General features: G+C 35.5%; 1 protein-coding gene and 1 pseudogene across 1 annotated transcript; one reads left to right on the top strand and one right to left on the bottom strand.

The window, feature by feature from the left end:
• The first annotated feature begins 1012 nt into the window (after positions 1–1012).
• Positions 1013–5963, top strand: LOC145132856 (G-type lectin S-receptor-like serine/threonine-protein kinase At4g27290; annotated as a pseudogene).
• An 813-nt stretch (positions 5964–6776) lies between these two features.
• Positions 6777–8202, bottom strand: LOC145131652 (uncharacterized). Its single transcript, XM_079066311.1, has 3 exons — positions 8013–8202; positions 7802–7890; positions 6777–6908 (listed from the first exon to the last, which is right to left on the bottom strand). The coding sequence occupies exons 1-3, from the start codon at positions 8188–8190 to the stop codon at positions 6777–6779; spliced, it is 399 nt and encodes a 132-aa protein (XP_078922437.1). The 5' UTR covers positions 8191–8202.
• Between the last annotated feature and the right edge of the window lie 1239 nt (positions 8203–9441).

Below are 9441 nucleotides of genomic sequence, written 5' to 3'. Positions count from 1 at the left end.
CCAAAAGATCAAACCCTAACAAACCTAATAACAATGTCAGTAGAGTTGTTGATAGTCGACTTGTCCTCCTTTAAGTCCTCTAACTGAGTCCCTAACTACACGTTAGTATCTCTTATATCTTTAAATTTCCCAAATCCCAACCGTGCTTAACTTCTTTCTCTCCTAGGCTAAATCCTCCTTTTTATTTGAATGATTTATTTATGAACTCAAAATGAAGTTGAGAAAGTAAAAAAAAAAAAACCAATGTTCTTGGTTTGTCTTTTTGTATATTGTGTTTATCACTTTATCACTATGTTTTATAATTTTAGATTTTTAATATTTTGGTATAGAGGGTCATATAATATATTGTCTTGTGCATTGTGTTTATCACTCTATCACTATGCTTTATAGCTTTAACTTTTCAATGTCTGGTATAGAACCGAGTTGTTCTAAACGTAATAGAAAACAAAAATAATAACAATTTATTCGTAGTAAAAGAGGATCTATCAATCATTCCATCGTCAAACAAGTGCCAAAATACCATCGTAATGAATAATCAGCTATGGAAGAACATAGAGAAGAAGAAGTTGAATTGTGTGTGCCAAAAAACGAGGATGAAATTCAAGAAGTGGAAAAACGTAAAGAAGAAGTTGTACTGTAAGTGTTGGAAGATATAGTAACAAAATAACCGGTTTTATATATTTTCATCATGGTTGTTAGGCATCGTAATCAAGCATGTATGTCCTGTAATGCATAATCTTTGCCTTATAACTGAGTGTATTTTCTATTTTACCCTTGTAATTAGTTTATTGATTAGTTGGGGGTTTTTTCTTGACCGTTATACACGCTTTCTATACTCTTTTTTACTCCCCTATATAGTCGTCTTTCACATTTCAGTCAATGTGGAAAAACGAGCTTTCATAACCTTAATTTGAATCGCTATAATCTCACACATAATAGGAATTGCATAAATCCTACAAAGCTTACCAAGATATATATATCTAAGTCTCACCATTTTCGAGAACATATGTCCATGGAGTATCAACCCATTCTTATGTTAGTGTCTAGTACCATATTCTTCTTCTTCATGTCGGGTTCTGCTGCAGTAGATACCATATCTGCATATCAACCAATCAAAGATGGCAACTCCATTGTTTCAGAGGGAGAGACGTTTGAACTGGGATTTTTTAGCCCCGGCGAGTCCAAGAATCGGTACCTGGGAATATGGTACATGAAGATATCACCATTAACCGTTGTGTGGGTTGCTAACAGGGAGAAACCAATTATGGACACATCAGGCATGTTTGAACTCACTACACAAGGAACCCTTCAGATTCTTAGTGGTGGTAATCCTATAATCTGGTCATCAGGTTTGATAGTATCTATGAATAATATAAATCCAGTGGCACAACTTCTCGACAATGGAAATCTTGTGGTGTGGGAAAATAGCAGAAAAGAAAATCTAATCTGGCAAAGTTTTGACTTTCCTGGTAACACGTTGCTACCAGGGATGAAAATTGGGAAGGATTTGACAACAGGAAGAGAGAGCTACTTATCATCATGGAAAAGCCCTGATGATCCCTCTATTGGTCTGTATAAACTCTGGTTAGACCCGAATGGATATCCACAGTTATTTATGGAAAAAGGTCTAGTGAAACACGCCAGGGTTGGACCATGGAATGGTCTTTGGTTTCGTGGGCGTCCTTTTGAAAACACGGGTCCAATTTTCTTTATAGAGTTTACTGTTAACGACAAGGAGATGTATTATAGATTTACACTCAAGACTTCTGTTCTTTTTAGAATGATTATTATGCATGATGGCATTATAATGCAGTCGAATTGGGTTGAGCGAACACAAGAATGGGCTGTGTATGGAAATATAGTTGTTGATACATGTAGTCTTTATGGACGTTGTGGTCCTTATGGAATATGCACACTTGAAAATCCGATTTGTAGTTGTATCGAAGGTTTTGAACCAAGAGTTCTACAAGGATGGAATCAAGGAGATATGTCTGATGGGTGTAAACGCAAAAAACCTTTGAATTGTGGGACCAAAGATGTCTTCCATAAAATTTCAGGAGTAAAATTTCCAGATACACGTCATTCATGGTACAATGTGAGCATGTCTCGTGAACAATGTGAGAAGGCTTGCAGAAGGAATTGCTCTTGTACAGCTTACGCGGATTTAGATATCAGAAACGGGGAAGTGGATGTTTGTTATGGTTTGTTGACCTTATGGACATTCGAAAGTATGATGATCATCAGGGACTTTACATAAAAATGGCAATCTCTGAATTACCAGGTACAGTCTTTACACAACAGTGGATCCTACTACATGCTAAACATATTACTAATACAAAGGATGTGGATTTAATTGAGCCACAGTTTTACACAATCGTTTATAGGGCATCTTGAAACAAATAAAAATAAAAAATAAAAATAAAAATTATGTTGGTGTTCTACTGGTTTTAGTTTATTTGGTTTGATTTGTAGTCTTACTAATTATTTGTATTTATTAGAAAAAGGTAGATCCGGTTTTAACAAGAAGAAGGCAGTTGTCATTATAGCGCTTTCCGTTTCTTCAGCAGCAATGCTTGTGTCTGCAGTAGCATATGCTTGTAGAAAGAAAATGAAAAGGCCTCACAAGAGAGGACGAGGTAAACATAAACAAGCCATTTTTTATGCTTCAAGAAATGAAACATTAACAAACGTTATGACTAAGTACAAGTTTGTATGAGTATGATTTTTGGCAGATGCATGCAATAATGAGATGTTGAAAGTGAACTTGTGTAGGGAACAGGGGGCAGACATTTGATAAGGATAAAGTTCAGATGGAAAACTTTGATGAATTACCTTTTTTCAGCCTGTATAGAATAGCAAAGGCTACTAATAACTTTAGCATTGACAATCAGATTGGAGAAGGTGGTTTTGGTCTAGTTTGTTGGGTTAATCGGTTATTTGAAAAGCAATAGGAAAGTTTCTTTTTTATTAGTTTTGTTTCCTAGTTTTAGAATAAGAGTCGAAGTCTTTTTTTTATGGTTTTAGAGGTTCATAAGGTATCTAATTAATTAGTATAAAAGTAGGCGTCATTTGTTTTAATGCAATTTACTAGTTCTTTCTTTGTTTTAACTTTAAGAGCAAGTTTTCTTCCACTACATTCTTCTTCTGTTTCCGTGTTCCTTGCACCACAAAAGAAAACTAGTTTATTTTCTTACACTTGGTATCAGAGCGCGGTTTCGTTGAAGGGGGTGTGATTCGAGGTTGATTAGAAACAACCCCGATTTCTTTTAATCGGACTTGTGAGAGACTAACCGGAGGCGCGGAGTAAACGAACGGAAAGACGTCAAAGCGGGTGGCTTTGATTCGGTTCGTTTTGCGGGTGACGGAAGACGGTAAAGGTGGTCATGACCTTGTCTTGTTGTCCGGTGGAAGAGTGCTCTCGGAACAAGCTTGATTAAAGAAGTCGGGGTTAAGGAGAAAAGGATGTCGTTGGTTAAAGAAGGAGGTTCATTGACATATCAAGTTCCGGTTTTGACTCCAACGAATTATCCGGTGTGGGCGGTTAAAGTCAAGTCGATTATGGATGCACATGGCATATGGGAGACGGTCGAACCGAAGACGTTAGATAAAGCACCAGATCAAAAGAAGTCAAAACAAGCTCTTGCTTTTTTGTTTCAAGCGATACCCGAAGACATGGTGTTGCAAATGGCGAGTTACACCGACCCAAAGCAAGTGTGGGATGGGCTAAAAACACGGTATTTGGGAGTGGATCGGGTGAGAACGGCTCGACTTGCAACCTTAAAAAGGGAGCTTGAAAGTTTACGCATGAAGGAGGATGAAACGGTTGATGATTTTGTGACGAAATTATCCGGTTTAGCGTTAAAAGCAAGGAGTCTTGGATATGAGCTTGAAGAAGGTGATTTGGTAAAAAGGTTACTAGATTCGATGCCTAAGTCGTTTCTTCAAATCGTGGCTTCAATAGAGCAATGTTTCGAGTTGGATTCAATGTTATTTGATGAAGCGGTTGGTAGATTGAAGGCATACGAGGAGCGTATAAGAGGAACCGAGAAAGTGGAGGACACTCAAGGTGGGTTGTTGTTGGCTAGTGAGGAAAAATCACATGTTTGTAAGCATTGTGGCAATGGACGTTCAAATCGGGATGACTTTGGACGTGGCCGGGGAAGAGGTCGGGGGTCTGGGAGAAGTCGAGATAGTAATGAACGTGTCCGGGATAAAAGTCACGTTAGATGTTACAAATGTGGTGAGCTTGGTCACTATAAAAACGAGTGTCCTAAATGGGAAAAGGAAGAAGCGGGTCTAATCGAAGAGGAACCGACATTGTTTTGAACGAGTGGTTCGTATGACCAAACCGATTAAGGGGATGATTGTTGGGTTAATCGGTTATTTGAAAAGCAATAGGAAAGTTTCTTTTTTATTAGTTTTGTTTCCTAGTTTTAGAATAAGAGTCGAAGTCTTTTTTTTATGGTTTTAGAGGTTCATAAGGTATCTAATTAATTAGTATAAAAGTAGGCGTCATTTGTTTTAATGCAATTTACTAGTTCTTTCTTTGTTTTAACTTTAAGAGCAAGTTTTCTTCCACTACATTCTTCTTTTGTTTCCGTGTTCCTTGCACCACAAAAGAAAACTAGTTTATTTTCTTACATAGTTTACAAGGTAACATATTGATGTTTTCTGAATAAAAGGCAATACTTGAGGAATTTTTTAATCACAATCTCCAATATATATATATATATATATATATATATATATATATATATATATATATATATCTTTTTATTAGGGTGTGCTGGAAGACGGAAAAGTAGTAGCTATAAAGCGACTCTCAGAAACATCCCAACAGGGACATGAAGAGTTCCAGAACGAAGTCAATTGTATCGCCAAACTTCAGCATCGGAATCTTGTGAAGCTCCTTGGATATTGCATTCATGGAAATGAAAAGATTCTAATTTATGAATACATGGATAACAAAAGCTTGGACTCATTTTTATTTGGTTTGATCCTCTCTAATTTCTTACATTTACACTTGTTGTAGTCGACTTGCATTGACTAAGTAGTTCATATTGAGCAGATGAAACTAGAAGTTCAATGCTTGATTGGCCTCAACGCTTTAACATTATCCATGGTATGGCACGAGGTATTCTTTATTTACATCAAGATTCCCGCCTCCAAGTCATCCATAGAGATCTCAAGGCAGGTAATATATTGTTGGACAGCCAAATGAATCCAAAAATATCTGATTTTGGGCTTGCAAGAAAGTTTGTAGGAGAGGATGCCACGGCTAAGACAAAGAAGGTGGTTGGAACACAGTAAGAATCTACAAAATATTTTAACAATTCCTTCGAATGAAAATGGGAGATTTTCGAATAAAACAAACACAAAATCATAGCAAAGCTAATAATATGTGTTTAATTATGAATTGGACTTGGGTGCAGTGGATATATTTCTCCGGAGTATGCAGTACATGGGCGTTTCTCAATAAAATCGGATGTATTTAGCTTTGGTGTTCTTGTGCTAGAGATAGTAAGTGGGAAGAAAAACAGAGAATTCTCTCACAAGGCTCATAGTGACAACCTTCTTGGACATGTAAGTTAATCAGCTAATATTAAACTGATAGATGTAAAACTAAATCACCCTTTGACATACTTATATGATCTATGATGGGTTTCGATCAGGCATGGAGACTCTATAAGGAAGGCAAGTCCATTGAACTCATGAGTGTGTCTTTACGTAACTCATGTGTGTCCTCTGAAATACAACGATCAATACATGTTGGATTATTGTGCGTGCAACATCATGCAGAAGATAGGCCAACTATGTTATCAGTGGTTCTTATGTTGATTAGTGATGGGGTATTGCCTCCACCTAAACAACCAGCCTTTTTCACTGAAGAAAGTAACGGATTACTTAACTCTGTTTCATCGTTGGATGATGAATACATGATAACACTATTGTATCCTAGATAGATGGCCGGATGTACAAAAGGGAGGAGGGTTGTATGTGTGTTAAGAATATGCTTTGGTAATTATGTATTATTTGGGGTTACTTTTGTACATACCCATAACTAATGGTGGTTTCCGTATTTTCCCCTGGTTACCTTTGTATCCATATTATTTTGAAACATGTTATTGTACACTTCATTATTATCTAATACAATTAATAGACTACTTCATCATCTTTTGCCATCTCAACATAGGTTCATGATAATTTTGTTTTCTCAAGTGATCCCACAACACAGAAGACTTGACAAATGGCATTTTTCACATAAATGTCATAATTGTATGAAGATAAGAATCCATAAGAGATGTGTCATCCTTGACATTACTTGAATTAGAATGGCAAGGTTAACTTTAAGGTAAGGATTTAAATGGCATTCACATCTTTTGCATAGAAGTGTGAGAGCCAGTCTTTGCCTATCTTTGGCCACCTTCTTAGATGAGACATAACATCGTAATTTTATCTTATCTCATCAACGCCACTCTCAATCTTAATCCAGATGCACAATATAACAAAAGTGTTATATTGCATGTATTGCATCTGTTATGCACAATAAATAAAACAAGACAACCCTAGAAAGCTTAAATCATATTGTACAAAATTAAACATTTTGTTTCATGTGGCATGATATCAAACCCTAGTTATATTTCGATGACAATCGTATATGAACATAGGAGCCTTAAGTCATTTTGATGACATGGTATGAAACACTTTAAAATGGAGTTGACTCTGGTTCGAATCTTGGGGTGACATGCTGATTAAAAAAAATGTCATTTTGTTGATTAGGGATTATGTAATCCTGTATCGAGGGCATTATACACTGCCTCTAGTGATACACCTTCAACTATCAGAACCTTGTCCCTTGATTTCGACCCGGCACCCAATGAAACTTGCCTCTTTTTTACCCCTATAACCTATATATAATATATAAATGGGAACAAATATAACTTGAGTATATACTAAATAGTGAGAAATAAATAACAAGAAGAAACTAAAAAACTATAAAATATTTAATGTCTCAACTTCATTCTTTACAATCATTTGGTGATTCTAGAGATAATATTGGTTGGAGAAATTAAATATCTTCCTACCTTTTCTTCCTACTTATCTTTTTACCTAATGAAATCATGACACGTGTCATATTTGGATAAAATTAATAATATTTTAATACACTTGTCATAATTTCAAATGGGTAGGAAGATATGTAGGAAGAAAAGTAGGAGGATATTTAATTTCTCGGTTGGTTAAGATGCAAGAGAACGATTTTGGCTTTGTGCTGCAGTATTCAAAATATGAAAAGAAATTCTATGGCTTCATGCGCATACTTATGTATATTTTATCAACTTATAATAGATATTAATTTATTACATTTACTGTTTTTAAAGTTTATACAACTTATATAACATTATCACTATAAATGAAAATCTACAATATAAAAAACAAAAAAAAAAAAAATTCCAAGAAGCACCTATTGGGCTAGGGGCCATTTGGTCATAACTGAAGGGAAAAAGGGAACAGAGAAAGGGGTTCAAAAAACAACAAAAAATGAAAACTTATGAAAAAGGAAATTAGAAGAATTTAAAACATATACAATATTAACTATTACAAATTTATAAGCATAAATGCATAATGCCCCAAAAACAAGCCAGTGTATAGGATTATTGGGGAATTATAATAAAAAAAATCACACAGAAAAAAAAACTCAAACCCTGAAGGATTTTAAAAGTGATATGCTATAAATATAATAAACATATATTTGAAAGTATGTTGCTATTTCTTAACTCAGGAGTTATGGAAAAAAGATTACTGAGCTTATAAAATCAAGGAGTGCAGCATTGGCTTCACCATCCTTTGCAGGTGCATCAATTTGTACTCCTAAACTATCATCATCAAAATCTAAATTTCCAATACATTAGTAGTTTCAGCTTTTTAATAATTGGGTTGGGGAAATTATACTTTGAAAAATCATTCAAACGTAATGAAAGTTCTTTTGTATGTTTTCAAATCTTGTATTAAACCTGAAAAAAAAAAAGCTGTAATGGTAGAAACTTTTGAACCATGCTTGGCATGTATGGTGATAGCTACAGATGAAGGGGGGATAAATCGCATACATCCAGAGAATTTGGTTGTAGAAGGTGGTGGAGGCATTGACTCTGTTGACTTGGCTTTAGCTTTACCTTTTTTTGTTGGGGGCATTTTGTTGTTTCAAGAATCTGATAAATGAGCGCCAATCAATGTTAATCAAGTACAAAAACGTACGAATGCCTTTTAGCTTATTTACACATCCCTTATTACCAATTTATGCAATTTATAGGATATGGTTAAATGTTGATTATTTTGGTCCTAACGCGTGAAATGTTGCAGAAATGTCTTCATTATAGATAAATACCAAAAGAAAAAGAAGAAAAGCCAACTCTATCAATGTTTTTCTTCCGAAAAATATTTAATTCATAATTTGATATTAGCACAAATGTTGTGGTCCTAAAATGCTCAGCTACTTTCAAAAAATTTGATAAATAAGAAATAACAAAAATAAACAATTACCTACAAGATACTAAAATCAGAAGGGATTTGTCATTGACATTAACAATATCAATAGATCTCATCTATGACAAACGAAAATAAAAATAATAATAACATCAATGAGTGCCTTTGACTAGCAATAAGATACCTATAATGCCCCTTATAGGAGGGATTGTTGTATATTAAATGCAACTCTTTTTATAAAATAAAACCATTGAATTACTTGGTAACTAAAATGAATGGAAATGTGCATGATGGAATTAAACGTGAGCCCTAATTTAATGCAGTTAACTTCTATTGGCAAACTGAAATAGACCAAGTCTTCAAGAACGTGACTAGACCAAGTCCTCTATGTTGATTCATGCATGTGTTAATCCAAGGACAAGATCGTATCAATACTTCGGCCCTAAAAAACGGCCTTGTCCTTAAGCCGAGCTCGTGTTGTGTATTGACGGTCCATAGTGGGTCGGTTTCCGATTGAAAGATTAGAAATTTGGGTGGGTTGCATTGGTGACCCAGTTGGTATTTTGTGGGACAACTGTAGCAAACACATTCGGCCGTCACTTTTTGCATTCCGATGGGGCTTAACCGCTTGATCGGAAGTTGTGAAGAAGATGGTGAAGGGGTGGGCAATAAGGGTGGTTTTATTGGCAACGGTACGTGAGAACCATCGAATGACAGGAGTTGAGCATGGAGCTTGTCTTCGATGACCTTCGTAAGGCCGTAGGCTTGATGAAGTATGGTGGGTTTGTGGAATGCGATTTCATTTTGAATGTTATCTCGAAGGCCGGAAAAGAAATAATTGAGCAACGATTCTGGGTGAAGTTGACGACGCAATTGCTAGTCTTCTCAAAATCCGCTTGGCAGGCAGAAATGGTGGAAGTTTTTGTAAGGTTATAGAGTGTGGCTTGATTATTTACATAC

This window comes from Lactuca virosa, chromosome 8 (genome assembly GCF_052849685.1).
Source record: "Lactuca virosa cultivar CGN04683 chromosome 8, Lactuca_virosa_CGN04683_v6, whole genome shotgun sequence".
In the NCBI taxonomy this organism is placed as follows: Eukaryota; Viridiplantae; Streptophyta; class Magnoliopsida; order Asterales; family Asteraceae; genus Lactuca; species Lactuca virosa.
Note: the sequence above shows the minus strand (reverse complement) of the source record. Positions and strands in the feature narration are given on the sequence as shown.

Excerpts from the sequence above, each read along its gene's own strand:
- LOC145131652 (XM_079066311.1), bottom strand. The coding sequence starts at position 8,190 with ATGCCCCCAACAAAAAAAGGTAAAGCTAAAGCCAAGTCAACAGAGTCA. Across the intron at positions 7,891-8,012 it reads TACAGCTTTTTTTTTTTCAG|ATTTTGATGATGATAGTTTA; the intron begins GTTTAATACAAG and ends TTGGAAATTTAG. Across the intron at positions 6,909-7,801 it reads TCCTTGATTTTATAAGCTCA|GTTATAGGGGTAAAAAAGAG; the intron begins GTAATCTTTTTT and ends TATTATATATAG.